Below are 21,376 nucleotides of genomic sequence, written 5' to 3'. Positions count from 1 at the left end.
ATACGTTGTGCCGTGTTAAGGATTATTAGGTAAGAAACACGATTCTCTAATTTCTAGGCGAATCGGTCTGCGATTCGATCGAAAACAAAAAGTACGTCAATTAGATACCTCGAGTCGAGTCTTCGTATCATCAAGGTTCAGGCTCGGCAATACTAAACTCCTTTCTCAACACTTGTCCCTATCAAAGAACATACCTTGAGGGATAAATGTTCGAAACGAGTAAATTGTTGGTGTTCAGAGTAACGCTTGTGCATATTTTTTTAACGAATTCTCCCCATTTGATCATATTACTGGTCGACATATCGTTTGTTTTATTTTTTAGTTTCTTTTAATTTCCTTTATCACCTTTTCCCGCCTAGTAAGTAACGATGAGACTTTATGCGCGGTAAGTGGGATATCGTTCTTTGTACGATAAATTGTAGCCAATGTATACGATGGTTTTAGTTTGATGTATAGAAAAAAAGAGTGGCAGGAATCGGTATAGCTGAATGCACAATCAGAAGCAATTATTATCGAACAAGTTTGCATGAAAAATTTTTATTTACGACGTATAATGGATGTATTATGTACAACGATTGGAATTATAAAATTCGTCCCATCGTCATTTTTCTGCCATAACGTTCAAGTTTTACATTTCTTGTTACGAAACATACTTCTAAATACAAACGATCATTTGAACAGATACGATGGATGGCTTTGCTTTCGCTGCAAATAACTTTTTCAAACTATTAACGATTATACGCGTTACGATGAATTACAATTAAGATGATTCCATCATCGACGTAATGACGGCAAATAAATAAGTGCGAATTAAGTAGAAATAGGAAATAATCGAAATTTCGTTTCTTCGGATTATCGCGTAATTGCTTCGATGACGTCAGTGTAGTCGTCGTTATTGATGTTGATGGTGCTGTTGCTGATGTTGCGTTGTCTTGGCAAGAGCTTCCATCTTGGACTGATTCTCCGGGGGAGGCGGAGATTGCTTCGTCCTCTTCTTTTCTTCCTCGTTCTCTTTTACCGACGGAGGTGGTAATGCATTCAATAAACCTTGTCGAAAAAACTATTTGTTATATATTTGTTTCGTGTACATAAGGAAGATGGTATATATACCTTCGTTTTAAGAGATATATACCTTAGGTTTATACCTTAAGAGTTTATACTTCTGAGTAAATTGAACGATAAAGAAGGTGAAAATGAATGGTATAAATGGCTTACCAACTGTTTCTCCTTTAAGGGAGGCGCCTGCAACGATACAAAAGAATAGGAACGATATTTTCACGCTTTAAATGGCAAACGTTTAAGATTCTGTTAAAGAGCGAGTCGAGAACACACCGTTTCCACGATATTTGTTTAATTGCTGATAGACTTGCTTCATTCTCTCGATGTTGATCCTGGAGCTCTTGCTGTGATTCACCATCGGTAACGAATAGTCTTTGCCAATAATACATTTGGCTGCACGTTGCACGCTAAGTGGTGCGTTCCACGGTTCGTGAATATATCTCGTAGGAAAATTTTTCAAAATCGGCAAGTATCGCCTGTATCAAAATAGAATACGAAAGAAAACAAATCATAGATTACGAGATGTCAAAAGTCAAAATCATACTTGAAACTCTAATGCCGAAGAAACCTCGTTCAGAAGCGAATTAAAGTTACCTAATGTAATCGCCATTCGGATCAGCTTTTCTGCCGAATCTCACCGGGCAATAGCAGTGGAAGAATTGTTGGAAGAAAGAACTGCACGATAACCACATCCACATTCCCGCGTTCACCGACCAATCAGCATCTAGCAGCAACTCGTCGAACACCTTTGACAAAAATTTCGATTAACTTTGTATCTCGTTAAACGAATTGGCAACCAATATGGCAAGAAAGATGATCGACAGAGATGAAACTAATGGGTTTTGTGACAGCAAAGTATGCTATAGTCAGTCCTCTCGAATGCTAGTGGAAATGTCAATGTACAACAAGTGGCATTTTACCTTCATTCCTTCTTCCCAGGAGATCCAAAGGTCGCCTCTGGTTAAGAAACAGGCGACCGCGTGTCTAGCCAAGTGATGTATCCAACCTTCTTCTCTTAGTTGCGTCATGATCGCGTCGATCCAGGGAAATCCCGTTTGGCCCTGTCCGACAAACGTCTTTTACTATTTTTTATGAAAACTCAACAAATAACGGACGATTTGTCTATAAACGAATTCACTCACGTTTGCCCACTTGGCAAGTGCTTCGACATTCTTGTCCCAAGGGATTTGCACGCAAATCGGATTACCCTGCATCCGATCGAAATTTGGGTTCTTGGTAGCAGCGCAGTAAAAAAATTCGCGCCATAAAAGTTGCCCGTGCAACGAAAGCGGTGGTACGGCCTTCTTTATCTATAAAACATTAATACGAATGGAACTCGTATAATCTTTCGATCGAATGCCGATAACTCGCGACTAATTATAATGTATAGTCGCAGCAGTTGCGATTAAATATATAATAATAATGTTACCTTACCTTCTTATAGAGATCAGTGAGCTGATAATAAAATAGCCGGGTACTCAAGCATCCGAATCGTAAATAAGGCGAAAGACCGGTTTGACTGGGCAACAATGATTGCGGAGTCATTTTCGGTCTGCCGAAACTAGCCACCCAGGCCTTCCTTTCTAGATGTCGCTCCAATCGTGCCAGAGCCTCGCTTTCGCCTCCAACCCATACAGGCGGAAGAAGACCCTCCGTGTCGAAGCCTGTTAATCATTAGGATAACTAACTCCTTACAACGAAACTCTTGATCCAGTTCCCTCTACATAGCCGACTTACGAGAACGACGTCGCCGTCGAATCACTCGAAATAAATACGCGATAAACAAACACGTAAATTTACCAAGTTCTTCGAGCGTTGGAACACCGTAATGATCATCGTGATCCTCTTTCAGAGGGGTGTAGGCCGAACCTATGCATGCAGAAGTGACAGTCGACACCGATGGTTCCGGAGGATCCATACTGGCAACCACATTTTGAAATTGATGATAAGTCAACGGTGGCTTGCCTCCGTTCCTCTCGATGATCCTGAAACGCGAAAGGCACGATCGTCGATGCTCGCTGATATCGTGACATACACGGGGAAAAAATATTACCACGAAATTTATAAATATTATTGGAACAGAAAAATCATTATACCACTGGACGGACCAGAGGATAGTTCGTGACGTCTATCGATAACCGGCTAGGGAAGAGAAGCGAATTTAAGAATGGAAGATTGATCGAACGAAAGTATTTCGACTCACTCGTCCAACTTGTAAAGAGTATGCGAGACCTTTTGGACCACCGAGATACCAAGCTCCTTACAAAGTGCCGAGATGTTGTGGTCTCGGACGCGTCCGAATGGCTCTGGATCTTCCTCGAAGGTCAAATTCGTGGTACCCCATTCCTTGAACAATTTCGGTAGAGCGTCGGCCGGCTGACCTCTTATCACGAATAGTCTGGAGTTCAATTTTCTCAAGGAGCAGTCCAGATCTTCCAAACACTGTAGCAAGAACCTGTGGCAAAACCGAATCGTAAAGCAAACTGTATTTGTCGAACGTTAACTCGCGTACTCACCTCCACTTATTGATGCCAACGTTGGTACTTCCGGCGAACCATGGATCCAAAACGAATACGCAACGAAACGTAGTGGCACCGGTAAGACCTTCCCTCAGCGAAGGATTATCGTGAAGTCTGAGACCTTTGCGAAACCAATGAACCGTATGCTTTCCACCCTCACCACGCACCGTCACATCCGGATTTATTTCGCTACTACGACTACCCGTCATTTTCCCTCCTCCTGCTAGGTCGATTTTCTTCAAATTCCTCTTTTCTCCTGTCGATTTTTTCAAATTTTCGGTAATAACAGCGGTGTTCTATTAAACAAGCAGCACATTTTTAAACAACTAAACAGCTCTCCCTCTGCTCTTCGTATCTGCCCCTGTGTGTTCTTCTCGCTGTTTCACAGGCACAGAGTGCACACACACATACATATACGCATACGAACACAGACGCAACATTCTTTAACTTTGTTTTTTATTTTCTTGCCCTCCCTTCGTTCCCTTTCCCTCTCTATGTTTCCCTTTTTTCGTCGTCCCTCTCCTACGAGAGAGATAATCCGAAGGATCCGCGCTTCTTTGTAAATTTTTAAGTTAACCACCTCGATGGAGCAGTATCTTCAGTCTTCGAGTATCATCATCCTGACAAATCGATTCCGCCTCGTTTTTACGTCATCAAGGTCGAGAGCAAGATCGATCGATTTACTATTCTCTCGATTGAGATTTTCTACTGTCTATAGAAAGGAAGAATTCCTGCCGCTCAAACGTGATCGATTTATATCGCGTGCCACTATCTATTCTCTTCGTGGTTTCTATAGGTTTGACTTTTCCTTATCTTCTCCAATTGGTCCTTTCTTTCGCTTTTTGCTACGTCTCTAACGTCGTTTAATCTTATTTGTCTTTCGGCATCGTTCGATCATTTAGTAGTAGCTAGAAGTAGCTATTATGTAGAAGTTCTTTAAACAGAGCGATCCCAGGAGAGAAGGTAGAGGAAGAAAGCACGGTAGGCGATATTCGGGGTATACTGTCTGGAAATTTTTTTTACTTTGCATTATAATCTTATAAAACACTCTTGCAGCAGTAGGTCTCGATCGTTCCGATTTAGTCCGATACGAGCTTCGCATACACCAGCAAAGAACAATGAAAAAGAAAGAGAGAGCAGCGAATCAAGGAACCCGTGCATCGCCTAATTTCTACGTCTGACACATTTCCGACATTTCTACTGTGATGCGCGTTACGCGCTAACTGACGTATGACGTATCACGGTCGACTCTACTGTAGTATCCAGGGAGGGGAATCGATAGTAACAGGCGTTCGGTTCATCGTTGCCGTGTTATTATGTCACACTCGTAACATTTAGAAATGTCTGCGCGAACGTAAATACCCTCTGTTAAGTTCCATTCACCCGTATCAATCGTCTTCTTAAACATTCGTACCAGAAAAGAAGAGTGACGATTAACGCGTACGCAAACACTAACGAGTTACGTGTTATTTTGATGAATGGCGACAGGTATCAAGATACAAATTGAAAATTTATCGCACTGTGGCTAGCTACTGCACCTTTCGTCGATTACGATTGGAACGATCAACCAGAACCCGAACAGTCAAAATCACAGAACCATTATATCCCTCTATTAGTTATTCCTATCTATAAACAAATCCGTAAAAACATTAGAACTAAATATGAATAAAAATTGTGAAATAAAATCTATCAACGATACAACGTATGACAAGTAATATATGTATCGTAGTACTAGGTTTTTCTTTCTATGAATTAATTCCAGATCGATTCACGTAACTATCACTCCCCGTCATGCCCGAATATAGACGAGTATTATATAATTATATGACTGTAATACCTGTTTCTCGGAACGTAAAGTTTCGTGGACGGAGCTTAGCCTCTTTCGCAGCCACTGTCTATTCTCCTCGAAATTGATTTCGGTGATCGATTGATTACCGGCATCCTTCGTTTAACGTGCAAATTGTCACAGCACACATCTTCAACGATAGGTCTTCAACTTGATCTACTACGATAAGAACCAACAGCATCAGCAATATCGAATGGCATATCTACGAGGCGATCGAGCTTTCTGACTTCAAAATTACTCTCTTAAATTCAAAGTTATAACTCTTCTAAGAATAATGTTTAATTTTCTAAAGTCTTTTCGTAAGATCCCTTTATAAAATCCTTATACAATTAAAATCGTTTAAATTTAATTAATTAAGTAAAATTCATTTAGACGCTAAATAATTTCGATAATATTTGCAATTTATATTTTTCCCTATATGCTATTGCTATAATCACTCTCTTTCAACGGCTTGTGAAATGTAACGCAAATATTATAAATCTCTGCACATAGTCGTGAAGTCGAAGTTCTGTCGATAAAAAAGGACGCGGCATAACAATACTTGCTTCTCAATATGTACTGTTTCGTTTAATGTTAAGCGATTCGATCGAAGAGAAAATTTTACATTCGATACTGGCTAGATGTGTTACGTATATCTATAAAACAAAAGTGAAACACGTGCAAATAAACAAGTACAACAATTTGATAAATCGTTGCAGCAAAGATTAATTGGATAACGCAAAAGCTGCATGTGCTTATCTGCGATTAATGTTTACTTGTAAATATCGATCATCCAATTATAGAATGAATATTGTATCAATTGGCAAGAAATCGTTAGATGATCGATGAAAAACAGGAAAGACACGCTTTAAAACTTTAAGATGATACAAGATAAAGATGATTGGTTAAGAATATCACTACTAGCAACAGAAGATTGCGTTGCGATAACCGGAATTAGCAAGGGAGCGAAGGTGAAATACATCGGGAAACAAAACGTCTAACGTGCATTTACGAAGGAACACTTACGATCGTGTGGATGCGCGGACATTTTAATGTATCCGAATTCGCGATATTGCTGAACGTTAGTTAAACGACGCACTGGACAAACTTATCAGAACTAGAAAAAACAGCATACACATTCGGTTTAATACTCCACGCGTTTAGATGATTGAATGATCATGCAAAGATAATAGTAACTCATTGGCAAGATCGGCGGCGATCGTTGCGACCGGTGAAATTCGATACTTGTTTCGGATAATGGAATTTTTCCAGCTTTCCGGGAGAACGGACGTAAAAGTAATTTGCAACGAACGAACGAACGAACATGGATGCGAAACGCGCACAAGAAACAGTTGCTCGCATATGCCAACGTACAACGTACAACTTGTCCAGTAGACATAGAGAAGGAGAGATATGCTGTAAGAGCAAGGGGACGCGGAGCCACGCCGAATGCAACGTGACAGCGTCCCCGCGTACCTTGCAATTGGCCAACTCGATCACGTGGTCCATCGGTCACGTTGCACTCGCCGTGGTTCTATACGCTTCTTCTATGTATCTATATACCGCTTATCATTTCCTTTTTCCTTTCCTCTTACTGTTTCTTTTCTTCTTTTATTTTAGCATTCGTACATTCTGCTCATCATTCGTTCTGTCATGCTCTGAATAGGTAGATACCGCTTTTTTTTTCCATGTAATCAGTCGATATTGTTGCACTTAATTAACACTTTTCGCGGAGAAAGTGCATCGTCTTATTGTTTTGTTATTTCATACAACCGATGCAAGGATTACCGAAAGATGCTGCGATTGTTTTTTTTACTCCTCTCTGTATTGACTATTATCGACTGATTTCATGCGAAAATTTCATAGACTTTAATATCAAACCTAATCAAAAATTCTTACTCTGGTCTGTAAACGCATTTACGAAATGATCTCTATTTTACAAAAACTATTTAATAGAAGAATTTATCAATTTTTCTTGCTAGCCCATAGTAATCTCATGAAAGCTCATTATATAAATCTCGTACGTTAGGATATTTACCTCTAAGATACCCTTGACCGAATTGTCACGCGCATACGCATTACCATTTTTTTCAGTACATATTACACTATAGATATACACCAGTGATGTAACGCGATGCAGCTGACTCGGCGTTGATACATCGATCACACACTGGATTCCATAAACAAATATACTCTTTAATTCGTTTAACTGTAAATGTCAATATCGACCGGCGCGTTCAACTTAATTGTGATTTTACAGTATCGATAATTTTATTGGTTGATACAAATCTATTCAAGAAACTTAACTATTCAGACAAGTACAATAGTTTCGTAGAATAATTACATCTGTTTATTTGTATTGATACATAAAAGGTATCAGGAAGAACAATAGTACAACAAGGTACTCGATGATTGATTCCTTCCCATTACTTTCGATACATTATTTCTATCTGCAAGTCGTGCAATGTATATAAAAATGACTTTTCAAAAATCCATGTTATTCACCGTTATTACATTATTCTTGTATTCGTTTTTCTGTTTTCAAATCTGGATTATACATATCTCGCCATTCCTTATTTACTGATACATATTGTTCGACGATATCATGTAATTAATCTATATGTAAATGTTTTCTTTATACATTCGTAAATCTTATAGTTTAGTTAGTTTATTCCCTTTGAATCTTCATCAATACGCACTTTTAGTACATTTGCGCGATAAGTTGTATTCGAAGCTATAATGTAGTAATCTTGATTAATTTACTTCCTTCGAAATCGTACACTAGTGTATACGATATTTAGTTATATCTACTAATCATATATATACATATATGATTTATGTATTGTATGAATGCATGTATGTATCTACGTGAATTGAAAGACTATCACTATTGACGGAGTAAGAAATAAATCTAACGAGATGTCTGACGCATATTACTCTATTATTGTGTAACAACATGTTACAACGCTGCTATGCAACTAGCGTTGAAGCACCTCGATATCATACTTATGCGTTCGCAAAAATTCTTTCCACTTTCTCCCTATTTTACTTCTTCCACTGCCGCCCCCACTCCATTCACATTCCCTCAAATCCCCGTCGTTCATCGTTCATCAGAAATAACTTGTACTCTGTCGATGCTATTAATTCGTGTACAACTATAAACGCATGACGTAAATAACAATTAGTAAATCATATGTTTGAATTCTTCTGGTCGAAACATAGTTTATGTTTGTAATATTTTGTTCTGTGTATCGCATATGAAGTTAAAAAGATACACATTTCGATCGAATTAGTCATTACTTCGTCGAAGATTTAATACTTTAGAGTGCGGTAAAGATAAGAAAGAAAGAAAAAAAAAACGAAGAAGGAAGAACTGTGTGGAAATGAAAAGAAAAAGATCGGAAGAGGGATAGAAAACTGTTGATACAATTACAATTGCGCAACAATTACAAATATTCCAAAATATGATTACGAAGCGTACGAAATCAAATTTCTTTCCACTGAAAGATTTCCCGGTCAAATCACTGTGTGAAAAAACAATTTGTCTAACTTACGAATTTCGGTTAGAATTCGAAAATGCTACAAATTTCTATAAAATTAATAATAATAAGTTTACGCTTATATAATTTGCTACCAATCATTAAGTGCGACGTTTTACCATTGTTAATTCAGTGAAATTCGTTAGATTAAAGGACATTAATCAACGTCGCTATGGTAAATGATAAGACACAAAAAATATTCTCTATAAAACAGGATAGAAACAAGATCTTAATTTTGCTTGGCCTACAATTGCATTTAACAGAAAACTAGAGCTCTATATTCTCTTGTTTTTATATAAAAGAAGATAATACTATTTCAGATATAAATGTGATACTAACTTTTAATGATTACCTTCATTTTTATAAAACGAATACTTAACTGTATAATAGTACCACTACATATTCTGTGTGTATTGTTTTTAAACGTAGTAACTCTTTTTAAAGCTATAATTTTAATCTCAAGAATCCCATTTTTTATGCGTCAGTCGAATTGTGTCTCCTATTAATTATTATATAATTTGAAGACAACAAAGAATAAAAATGCTTGAGAAAAAGCTTTGCTTTTGTTTCTTTAGGATTAGTTGTTTTTCAAAATAAATTATCGTCTTGCGATTTAATACAGTACTTTTCCATTTTTAACATCAAATGTAAATAAAATATGTTACAAAACACGATTATATGCGTTCATTAAACATTTTCCTGAACGCATTGTGACTTTTTGTCTCTTTTTACGGTCATAATAATATATCCAGGTACGCACATCAAGCCACGCAAATAATTCGATTAAGATAGATAAATTATTGTACAATGTGTCATTCAAACCTTTCTTTTATACTTTATAGGAACATCCATGTGGAAGGTTCGCGATTTGCCGACATAATGATCAATGTTGATAGATTATTTTATACGCTTCGGAGGTCTACCACGTTTCTTAGCCTCAGTGTTTACAGTGTGGTTGATAATCGATGATTTGGCAGTATGCGAATTCATTGCTTTTTGTACATTTCTCCCGGCATCGATTTTATACAAGTCTAACTCAATCGTTTCACTCTCAATCGCCCTCCTAGATCTTCTGGTTCGACCAGCTATTCCTTCCATCTCGTCGAACTTTGCCTGCAATCTCTGGGCCAATTCAAAGTCTTCCTTTTCTTGAATAACTAATCTTTCCATTCGTTCCTGCTCTTTGATAATTTCTTCATCCGAAAGAACATTTTTCTCTACAATTATACTTGTTTCAGTAGTATTATTATTCTCTGATATACATGTTTGCATCTCGACATAAGATTCAGACAAATTACCATTGTCCATATCCTCATATGTTATATTTGTGCCACTATTTATGGAACTGTTCGTGTGTCGTATCTTTCGAGTTGTTCTTTTTAAGCCGGAATTGCTATTCTGGCAATTTAATCTTATAGAAGGATCTCCTTTTTCAGAATTTTCTGTACTAGACTGTTTTTCTGGGCATACCCTTCGCTGTTTCGATTTCGATAAAGTAGCTCTAGTAAACTTAGTTCTACTTCTGTTCTGTACTGTAACAGGAACATCGTCTGTCATCTTATATTCAATCTCCTCTTTCCTACATAGTCTCTTTCTTGTGTCTCTTTTCATAATTGTTTCTAAACCTGAAGAGGATACTCTATTAGAATTCTTTTTATCCGTGTTTATTTTTCTTTTCTTTATTCTTTCCGCAATATTTTCAATAGTTATTTCATTCTCGCCTCGTATTTCGGACTTCTCATTGTAAAGTGAATTTAGCTTTATAGATTCAGATGGAGAACTCAAATTTCTCATTTCGATATCACTCATATATTTCATATTTGTTGCAGCCTTAATATCTTGTTTAATCCATAAAGATTTTTGTCGTTTAGATTTACATACCATGCCGTTTCTGATATGAGATTTCCATGATTTTTGTACTTTTCTAATATCTCTATGCTCTTCTAATATTAAGTTTTTACTGATTTTAGTGCCATTAATTATGTTATTCGCGTTCTTAGTATAATTTTTATTAGAATCAAATGATGCCTCTGAAATATATTCAAGTTTATGGATACTATTGTCTGTCTGAAATTTTGTTTGTGATTGATTACAAGATGTTGATGGTTTCTGTTCAATCTCTTCTTTACACACATCTTTCTCCTTAGAGCTCTGTTTAGTTTTCCCTACGATATTTAAAAATATGATTGTCTCTACTCGTGTGGCATTATATCCTGTAAAAACTGCATTGCATTGTAAAATTAACCTACCTCGAAATGCACTCCAGGAACATCCAATGATTCGTTTCAAATGTGCCTGAGATGGTGGTTTAGGTACAACGTTAGATATTCTTTTAAGTATAGGAACAACTCTAATTAATTTTGGATCTATTTGTCTTCCATCTGTAATGCAATATTATACAAATTATTTAAAAAAGAGTTGAAATTTGGACGTAAGTGTATACAATAAAAATAAAATTCAACCTGTAGACATTTTTAATGGCGTTCTTGGCATGGCCTTGATAGGTTTAAAATGATGAATTTCTTGGTTAATGCTATCATGACTACCAGCACTTTCAGCACTTCCCGTTCTTTCATCGTCGTCTCCTGAAGACACACACACTTCCACACTTAAACTTTTCTTTTTACTGTTTACAATATCATTTGGTACATGCAACTCTTCTTTGCTCTGAGTACCATATATTTTCGAAGTAGATGTTCTAGGTTCCAAGGAACATTTTGGGATACAAGGTTCAATTATCTTAGACACTGTTTGATGCTTTAAAGTTCTTGAAATAGCATTATGTACAGTTGGTTTCTGACAACAAAATTTACTTGTGGGATCATTACATGTTCTAGGCAAGTTTGCATTGTTTTTTATACTGGACGCATATCTTTCCGCACGGATTTTAGATATTAATGCAATATTTGACCTTCTTAATCCAGGATTATCTTGAGAATCTAAAAGAGGCGGTTTTTCATACTTTGAACTTTGCGCTTCTACTTTATATGAATTTACTTCAGTCATAGTGGCAACATTCAATCTTGAAGCATGAAAACAACTATTAGATACATTAAGAGAGTCCTTATATTTAGATACTTCTTTGTGTTTGCCCACAAGCTGTTTCTTTACTAAAGATTTAGCAAGTAACTGATCTTGAGTTAATTGAGCTAGTTGTTGTTGCTGTTCTTCTTCCTGAATTTTGCGAATTAAAGCCTCACTGGCTATCTGCTCAGCTTTCCTTTGACATCGTATTTCTTCCTCTGCCATTTGAAGTTGCACTTCATATTCCTGCCGAATTTCTCCAGCTGCACTAAGTATTTTTTTAGCACCAGTATAGTCTGTAAGAGAAAAATAGTTTATTACACACCTATTACATATCATGATCACATAATTTCAAATAACATTTAAATCGTACTTTGTCTTCAATAACAACAAATAGGAATGATAAGTAGCACAAAATAATTCCTACTATTACGAAATTGTATTTTTTTATTTTTGAGTAGACTCATTTTATACTTTCAATCATACATACGTATTTATACATGCGTATATTTCCATACATATTAATGTTATGATTATATATAACTAAAGAGGTTATGTTACATTTGTTTATCTTGTCTTATAGGAAACTTACCAGCATCCAAATCGATACTTCTGTCGTCACCGCTATATTTGCTTTCAACTTCTTTGGAAAATTTAGTTCGAATTAATTCCCAAAGACCGTTATTAACTAGTGTTTCGGTCTTCGTTGCTGTACGTAGCCAAGAACCGACTCGTATTCTACAGAGAGGACAACTCAAACTATTGTGTTCGAAAGTACCTTTCAAACATTTTAAGCAAAGATTGTGTGTGCACGGCAATGTTACTGGTTCAATCAGGATGCTGCGGCATACTGGGCATATTAAATCTCGTAGACTAATATCCACCGATGGTCGTGTCAAAGAAATATCAAATAATTTTGACGTTCGCTTCAAATATGTCGCCATCTTGCCATATTCTTTCAAGAAACATAACAACCACTACGATCATTTCGAGAACCGTGGTTCTCTTACTAAATGGAACAATCGCAAACAACCTAATCGAAATTACAGATCTTTTATAATTAATTGCCAGTTTAGTATCCAAAATATAAATTCTTTAAATTAGAACCTATTTTGATTTTCGTGGAAATTTACTTGTCTTTAATATCTTTTTCTAACAAGTTTTCTACTATATACTTTTGTCAGTATTCTAATTATTTTTGTAATTTTACAATACATATTTTCTAAACATGCACGACAATAATAATATTTATAATTCTGTTATTTAACAGTTAAACAATGATTAATATAATATACCATTTCAATAATGAAAAATTAAATACTAACTAAGAAAATAAAAAAGTTGTATTCTGATTCTTTAAACTGATCTACTTTAAAATATCATATAGGTGAAAGAAGATATCAATGTATAGATTTTGAACGATATTTATATTGTTTCACGATTTATAAATCAGATTTCCTAGGGAATTTTACCATTTTATGCCGATTAATACAACATTTAATGAAAATCTCTAACATTTAACGTATTGTACATTCTCACTAATACATTACATGCATTAACATAGAAAATTGTTAAACAATTTTAAACAATTTTTTGAGGTCCTCTGTTTAACGTAAATTATATACCATTGAAAAGATCTTTTTTTGTACTTTATTCCTTTTGCCTGTTTTTGTATTTAATTATAACATTTATAGGTAACAAGTTGGTAACCCTTATAATCGATAAAAGACTATGTCGTAGGTCTTCCCCAATTTTAATCAGAAAGTAACAAAGACGAAAAACGTGCTTGTTATATATAAGGGAGTACATGAATTCATAATCTGACGCAAAATCTGAAACAAAATTCACTTTTGCAGTATTCATTGAAGATATATATACAAAGATCGGCAAAGTGTCTTCTGGAAGAGTAGAGAAAATGACCCACAGTAAGTTGCGCGAATATTATAACATTATTGGATGCGTCCGAAAGTTACGCTTGTTCAAGCGGACATAAAGTAATCTCTCATAAAAAGATAAAAAACGAAATAGAATAAGATTTGGTCATTTGAAACTTAGTTTTTGAGAATATCGAATTTGAAAATTCATTTTATAACTTTAACGTTGATGTAGCATTACAAATAAAAATCTGGTCAAGGAACATCGTATAAATCCTTATGTGAAAAATGTAAATAATGATTTTTTAAAGTATTTGGTAAAAAATGTGGTCATATTATATGGTTGCAGACTATTCAAGTCGCGCAGTTGTATACGAACGATGTATGTTACACATTGCTCGATCTCAAATTTAATTTTTTGATATGCTGAACTTTGAATAAATATATTTGCTGTTTTACGTGTTCTTATTTTATCATGAGGAATTATCTCGTGCCCGCTTTTATGTAACTTTTACGTGCACCCTATATATTACAGTAATAATATATTAAGACAGAAAGCAAATATATTTACATATATTACACAGGAAAAAAGAACAAACATATCCTAACAGATGACATTGATATATCCAGCACAAAGCAACAGATACATGATTCACAATACATAACACATTCTTCACAACAATGGACAAATTACTCACAACAACAAACAAATGATTTACGAAATAGTATTACATATTACATATTACGATAATAAGAATATGTTTCCAAGCAAAATCGCTAATTTTGAACGTCTCAGAAATTATTAAGTTTAGAAAATAATTTAATCTTAAAAATTGTAAAAATTCTAACAGTTTGTGATCTTCTACATGAGCATAATATGCTGTATTGCATTAGTTCTTTGAGTAATCAAAATTAGTACCTCAACCATATTGATCTTATAAATGAAAGCTAGTAATATGTGATATGAAAGATTTATGACATCTATCCAAATTGGCGATTTACACTTGGGGCTGTTCCTTTGTAAGGCAAAAGATAAATGTATATATATGTATATCGCACAGAAAGGAAGAGTAAAAAGTCAAAATCCAAAGTTGAATCATATGACATACAACAAGGGCCAAGTGGTATACCACAGCAAGGACCAAGTGGTATACCACAGCAAGGACCAAGTGGTATACCACAGCAAGGGCCAAGTGGTATATCACGGCAAGGGTTCAGTGGGAGACAACAACAATCGGCACATGCTGGACAAGAGCAGGCACTTCTCTCGCCAGAGAGACAATCATATGATTTCCAACCACAGGCATCTGGTTCAGGACAGTCACAGCAGGTATTGTTTGTACTTTACTGAAGTCAAAATGAAATTGTATGTAGAAATATTAAATGGTAATTTGTATTTTACTTTTGTATATTTCTATTTAGGTAACTGCTTTAGTTCAAAAAAATAAATCGACGCTTCCAAAATATTTGCAAGAAATATATTGGACTCAGATGCCACAAAAAACTAGTGTAGGAACTGTGGGCAGAAAAATTACAGTAGAAACAAACATGTTTAGACTCATCTTTCCTAAAAATTTTGAAACAAATGTTATTCATTATGATGTAGTCATTACACCAGAAAAACCAAAATGTTTTTTAAGATCTGTTTTCGAAGAATTTAGAAAAATACAGTGCCCAAAGAGATATCCTGCATTTGATGGCAGAAAAAATGCATATAGTGCAAATGATCTTCCCTTTGGTGATCAAAGTGTAAGTAAATAGATAATATGCTTTTATGATTATACATATACATACTTTCTTAGTATCTTATATATTTTTGTTATATATATATGTATGTATATATTACAGAAGGAGGAAACAATAACTCTTTTTGATAATGAATTACTAAAAGAAAGAACTTTCAAGATATATTTAAAAAAAGTTGCGTTTCTTGATTTGTCATGGATCAAAAATTTAAAGTATGATGCATTTGAGTCTGACACAAAACAGCAATGTATTCAGGCATTGGATATCATTTTGCGCCATGGACCTGCATCGCGATATGTATCGGTAATTTTTTTAAGTAATTCAAATTTTATTTATGCAAATATTTGATTTATATATTATTATATTAATTGCATATGGTAATGATATATAATATATAGTATGTTACAATAAATTTAATATTATTAATACATTACTTAACATGTTGATAGGTTGGTAGATCACTTTTTCAAGCACCGGAACCAGGTAGAGTTATATCATTGACGAATGGTTTAAATTTATGGTTTGGTGTATTCCAATCTGCTATAGTTGGATCTAGAGCATATTTGAATGTAGATGGTAATATATTAACATAATAATATTATCACCTATTGCTAATTATGTATATTTATGTATATAAATTATGTATATAAATTTTAATATGTTTTATGAATAGTTGCACATAAGGGATTTCCTAAAGAGCAGTCAGTTATTGATTTGATGAAAGAATTATGTCAGAATCCTAGAACTGGTGTAGAGTTGGAGCAACTAACTCCAAGGGACATAAAATATAATAGAGAAAAAATAACGAGATTTTTAAAGGGATTAAAAGTTCAATATGAATTGCAAGATCAACCTTCCAGTAAAAGAATTTATGTCGTAAATGGATTAGTCGATTGTGCAAGAGAAAACAGATTTACTTTAAAAGATGGAAGTACTTCTACGGTTGAACAATATTTTTTGCAAATGAAAAAATATAGAATAAAATACCCTGAATTGCCTTGTCTTTGGGTAGGATCTAAAAATAGCAAAATTCACGTACCTGCCGAGGTAAATATAAATAAAAAAGAAATATGTCTATATGATTAAAGCCATTACACCTAAATAATAATTAACGATACCTGTATTCATATTTTACAGTTATGTACAATTATAGCTGGACAACCTATACGGAAAAAACTGGATGATGTCCAGACTTCTAAAATGATTCGCGAAACAGCAACTAATACCCAGATACGTAAAGAGAAAATTTTGAATGGCGTAAGAGGCTTCTTAAATAATTCTTATAATTGAAAACTGTCAAATCAATTTGTTATCATTAACAAAATAAACTAAAATATAAATATGTTCACAGTTTGCTAAGATGGATTTGAACCATCAACCAAGTTTACTGAATGAATTTCATTTCTCTGTACGTGGAGAATTTGAGAAAGTGCCAGCAAGAGTTCTTGAAGCTCCCAAGTTACAATACAATGACAGACAAGTTGACGTATTTAAGGGAACCTGGAGAGCAGACAAATTTTTAAAACCATGTGATTTACCAGAAAATTCATGGACTATATTAAGTTTAGACGGATACGTACGTGATACTGATTTACATAATTTACACGATAAACTGCGACGCGATGGTTAGTACGTTAAAAGTAAATTTTTCACCATAATATTTAAAATATTCTTTTATAGTAACATAAAATTTTGCTGCTATATTACTTTTTAGGTTCATTTTTGAACATGACAATTAGTAAGGCACTAACTCCATTCGCAAAGTTAAGATTAGAAAATGATATTACGAACATTATTAGATATTTTGAGCAAAAAAAGAAACAAAATATAAAATTAGTACTAGTAATACTTCCGAATGTGGACAATGCTTACAGTAAGTATGGTATTGTTTTATACATATATGAAAGGAAAATTTTTAATAAAATGTTTTATTGACTGTAGGTGTTGTAAAACAAATTTCCGAACTTAAAATACTCGGAGGTATTGTAACTCAATGTATAAGACAGCAAACTATGAGAAAATTAAATGATTCAACGGTTGGAAATATTTTGTTAAAAATTAATTCAAAGCTTAATGGTGTTAATCACACCTTTGCCCGTTCTTATCGGTAATATTATCTCTTATGTCTTTTATAATATGCAGTATCTCACGAAAGTATTTGGATACTCCTAGAAACTTTATATGTATATTATACAAAACATTTTGAAATTTCATTAGCACTATAACGAGATACGACTACAGTGATTATATTATTAAAATTTGATACGGATCTGAAAATGTATATAGGAGTTACAAAATATGTATTTAAAGCATACACTTTACAAAGATGACCAAAGTATTTGAACATTAAATTATTCATTATATTAATAGATCACAATACATATATAATGAGATCATCTTTAGCGCTAATTGTCTGATATTTATGCTGCATACTAAGTTTTCATGTTTGCAATAAATGTCTTGTACATTTTCGTATTGGTTTCAGTGCTATTATGATTACAATAATATCTCATTATAGAGTTAGTGAAATTTTAAAAAGTTCCGTACAATGAACATTATATATTCATAAGAACTTTTTGTGATAAATGTTTCGTCAGCTACTATATGTATATTGTACACTAGTATATATTTGCGTTTTATGTACATAAAGTATTATTTTCTTTAGTCCGCCTTGTTTAAGAGAACCATGCATGATCGTTGGTGCCGATGTGACTCATCCATCGCCTGATGCGACGAATATACCTTCGATTGCAGCTGTAAGAATCTTCTCTTTATCATCAAATCATCGAATCATGCAAAAAATGTATATATATATCTAATAATACCTTAACTTAGGTTGCAGCAAGTCATGATCCAAATGCTTTCCAATATAACGTTGAAATAAGACTTCAGTCGCCGAGAGAAGAAATGGTACACGACATGGAAGAAATTATGATGATTCAGTTGAAATACTTTTATGCGAAAACAGGATATAAGCCCAAAAGAATAATAATCTATCGGTAAATGAATTAAAATATTAAGCGATATGTAGGGTTAATGGGTAAATTCAATTATATAGAATATTCTTAACAAATACTTATTTACACGTATATAGGGATGGTGTAAGCGATGGACAACTTTTACAAGTGATGCATTTTGAATTGGAAGCAATAAAAAGAGCTATAAATCGTTTAAACAAAAATGAAGAGCGTAACATTGCGATCACATTTTTTGTAGTTCAAAAAAGACATCACATACGTCTTTTTCCGACTAACAGAAGAGATTCCGATGATAAAAATTTCAATGTACAAGCAGGCACTGTCGTTGATACAGAAATTACACATCCAACTTATGCAGATTTTTATCTTGTATCTCATGCTAGCATACAAGTAAGTCCTATATCTTACATTATATTTTATGCCGTTAAAAGTAGTTACATTAATAATTAATAAAAAAAAAAAAAAAAACTTATAGGGTACTGCCAGACCCACGAAATACAGATGCATATGTAATGAAAGTAATATGCAGGAAGATGAAATTGAGCTACTTACGTATTATCTTTGTCATATGTTTGCACGGTGTACACGATCTGTTAGTTATCCTGCTCCTACATACTATGCTCATTTAGCTGCTTTTCGAGCAAGAGCATTAATACACAAGTAAGTTCGTTATATGCATATGTTTTAATGTCTCTTACATATTTATTATAAAATTATTTATATGTGTTTGCAGTGTTTCCTTAAATATTGATAAGCTCGGAGAGGAGCAAAGAAATAAAATGACTTTACAAATAAATAAAAATTCACCTATGTTTTTTGTATAAGATGTATATAAAACATGCGATAAAATAACATAAAAAAAAGTGATTAAACATTATTTTAGTTAATACATTTTTAATGTAAGAACTTATCTTCGCATGCAACGTCTGTTCTACACGAAATGTCAGTTAATTATTTCTTTCACGGTTGCTGTGTTAATTACAATACACAAATTACATATATAAAATTTATCAACATATTATTAAATAATTATTCTCATAATACAAAAATATTATATATTCATCATATAATTAATTATACTTGAATGTAAAGGACAACTAATATGGCGCATGATGCTTTCATGCCGATATGGGCTTGGTAGTCATGTCATAAATCATAATAAAGCTTAAAAAGGAAATATTGTATTTATTTATATATCTGTGTGAATCTATTTATATTGTTTAATAGTACAAACATAAATTTTATCGATCGGTTTTCTACAATTTCTGCATTCTGATAATACGTTAAGTCTTGGTAATGAAGTTTGGGTACATTGCGATTCAACATTCGTATTGCATTTTACAAATTTCGAAGATAACGATTATTGTCCCTGTAGAACATAGAATATGTAGTCTCTAGAAAGGTATGTTAATTTTAATTTATTTAAATATTTCACTTTAGCATATGTAATATTGTACTATGTACATAATGCATTTGTATTTTATATATGAATGTGTATGTTTTCTCTTTCGGATAGCTTTTATATCTATCTTTTACCTTTGGTAAAAAATAAAGATAATAATACATTTTTCTCCAGAAGGATTAAAATATACAAGTTGAAAGTAACACATGTATAAATTACTATACATCTATTTACTAGTAATTATAAAATAGAAACAAATAAATAATCAAATATACTAAATGTTAAATAAAGTATATTCGAAAAAAGAAATGTATATACTTACCTTTTTCTATGATATTAATCACGATTGTTTGAAATGGAAGAACAATTAGTAGGGTGCATCGAAAATAGTTACTCTATAGTCTAATAGTAAACAAACGCACATAGCTACAAAAGGTCATCGTACATATTTCTATTCCTGTTGATATAGTAGAAATCGATTGAAATGTATCACCTTATCATCATCATTGTCATTATCATCAATGTATCATTATCATTAATTTTGTGAATTTAAAAATATTATGCACGTACGTTGTTTAGATGTATAAGATAAACAAAATACTTAGGACAAAGTTTAAGTATTAGAATTAGTTCTTTCAGAACATATAAATCCTATTAAATAAATATGTACATAACAATATATATATTATATAACAGTACTTTTCATAGTATCATGTAAGAAATCCAATTACTACTTATTAACAGAGGTATAAATATAAATAATAAAAGATATTACATTTATAGGACTTGTTGACCGAATAAAGCTCTGAAAACACGTAGGGTAAATTGCAATCGTAGTGTAGGGAGAGATCTAAAATTAGAGATCGGTTATTACAGTTACAGTTTTCAAAGTTATCACACATGAGACAAAAATTTATAACTTACACAAATCAGTTAGAACCGGTGTAAAAATTTTATGAAATTTCATTCTTATCTTATAAAATAAATTTAACAAGCTTCCATTTCTATAAGGATTTATTAATTGAAATTTTCAAATGAGTTAATTATTTGCGAACTCCTCTGCTTTTGTTCCACTTTAATCAATCTTAGTTCTTGTTCATATCTTATTCTTTCATAGTTTCTCACTTTGTTTCTCTTTATCTCGCTTTATTCGTTTTGTTACCTTTTCTTTCGTTCACCCTTTATCCTCTATCCTTTATATTTTCTCTCTTTTCTCTCCCTTTCTCTTTCTGGTGCTTCTTCCATTATTCTCTTCCCTTTTCTGTATATAATTTTGCCTCCGTCTAAGGTAGGTCTCTGTTCTCGCGGATGCTTCACGTGACCAGAACGTCTATTGATTCTTGGAGGTGAGGTAGTGCATGCGCCCTCGTGCTCGCAATATCTGCTGCCAAGGGGGTATGTGATACGCTG

General features: G+C 33.6%; 3 protein-coding genes and 1 long non-coding RNA gene across 6 annotated transcripts; 1 reads left to right on the top strand and 3 right to left on the bottom strand.

The window, feature by feature from the left end:
- Positions 1–521: 521 nt before the first annotated feature.
- On the bottom strand, positions 522–7,594 carry LOC126923554 (cryptochrome-1-like). Its single transcript, XM_050737118.1, has 12 exons — positions 6,430–7,594; positions 5,416–5,583; positions 3,576–4,584; positions 3,263–3,514; positions 2,860–3,044; positions 2,494–2,723; positions 2,202–2,369; positions 1,980–2,120; positions 1,654–1,805; positions 1,333–1,535; positions 1,216–1,242; positions 522–1,047 (listed from the first exon to the last, which is right to left on the bottom strand). The coding sequence occupies exons 3-12, from the start codon at positions 3,785–3,787 to the stop codon at positions 893–895; spliced, it is 1,725 nt and encodes a 574-aa protein (XP_050593075.1). The 5' UTR covers positions 3,788–4,584; positions 5,416–5,583; positions 6,430–7,594; the 3' UTR covers positions 522–892.
- Positions 7,595–7,730: 136 nt separating this feature from the next.
- LOC126923483 (uncharacterized) lies at positions 7,731–12,986 on the bottom strand. Its single transcript, XM_050736966.1, has 4 exons — positions 12,559–12,986; positions 11,405–12,262; positions 11,192–11,323; positions 7,731–11,107 (listed from the first exon to the last, which is right to left on the bottom strand). Exons 1-4 carry the CDS (start codon positions 12,908–12,910, stop codon positions 9,840–9,842), a joined length of 2,610 nt encoding a protein of 869 aa, XP_050592923.1. The 5' UTR covers positions 12,911–12,986; the 3' UTR covers positions 7,731–9,839.
- Positions 12,987–13,689: 703 nt separating this feature from the next.
- Positions 13,690–19,741, top strand: LOC126923432 (protein argonaute-2). Of its 2 annotated transcripts, XM_050736883.1 has the most exons (16): positions 13,690–13,891; positions 14,425–14,565; positions 14,902–15,170; positions 15,263–15,589; positions 15,689–15,889; positions 16,036–16,162; positions 16,260–16,633; positions 16,724–16,843; positions 16,938–17,211; positions 17,301–17,459; positions 17,528–17,693; positions 18,252–18,342; positions 18,422–18,585; positions 18,681–18,954; positions 19,040–19,224; positions 19,298–19,741. In XM_050736883.1, the coding sequence occupies exons 1-16, from the start codon at positions 13,882–13,884 to the stop codon at positions 19,386–19,388; spliced, it is 2,973 nt and encodes a 990-aa protein (XP_050592840.1). In that variant the 5' UTR covers positions 13,690–13,881; the 3' UTR covers positions 19,389–19,741. The 2 variants fall into 2 exon arrangements, with proteins under 2 accessions (XP_050592840.1, XP_050592850.1); XM_050736893.1 differs by lacking the exon at positions 14,425–14,565 and having other exon boundaries at positions 13,695–13,891.
- Positions 19,730–21,262, bottom strand: LOC126923642 (uncharacterized). Of its 2 annotated transcripts, XR_007713255.1 has the most exons (4): positions 20,891–21,258; positions 20,742–20,816; positions 20,289–20,617; positions 19,730–19,933 (listed from the first exon to the last, which is right to left on the bottom strand). It is a non-coding gene; the product is annotated as an uncharacterized LOC126923642 (long non-coding RNA). The 2 variants fall into 2 exon arrangements; XR_007713254.1 differs by having other exon boundaries at positions 20,289–20,816; positions 20,891–21,262.
- Positions 21,263–21,376: the final 114 nt, after the last annotated feature.

This window comes from Bombus affinis, chromosome 2 (genome assembly GCF_024516045.1).
Source record: "Bombus affinis isolate iyBomAffi1 chromosome 2, iyBomAffi1.2, whole genome shotgun sequence".
Taxonomy (NCBI): Eukaryota; Metazoa; Arthropoda; class Insecta; order Hymenoptera; family Apidae; genus Bombus; species Bombus affinis.
The sequence above is the reverse complement of the archived record's forward strand: the minus strand, read 5'-3'. Positions and strand labels throughout refer to the sequence as shown.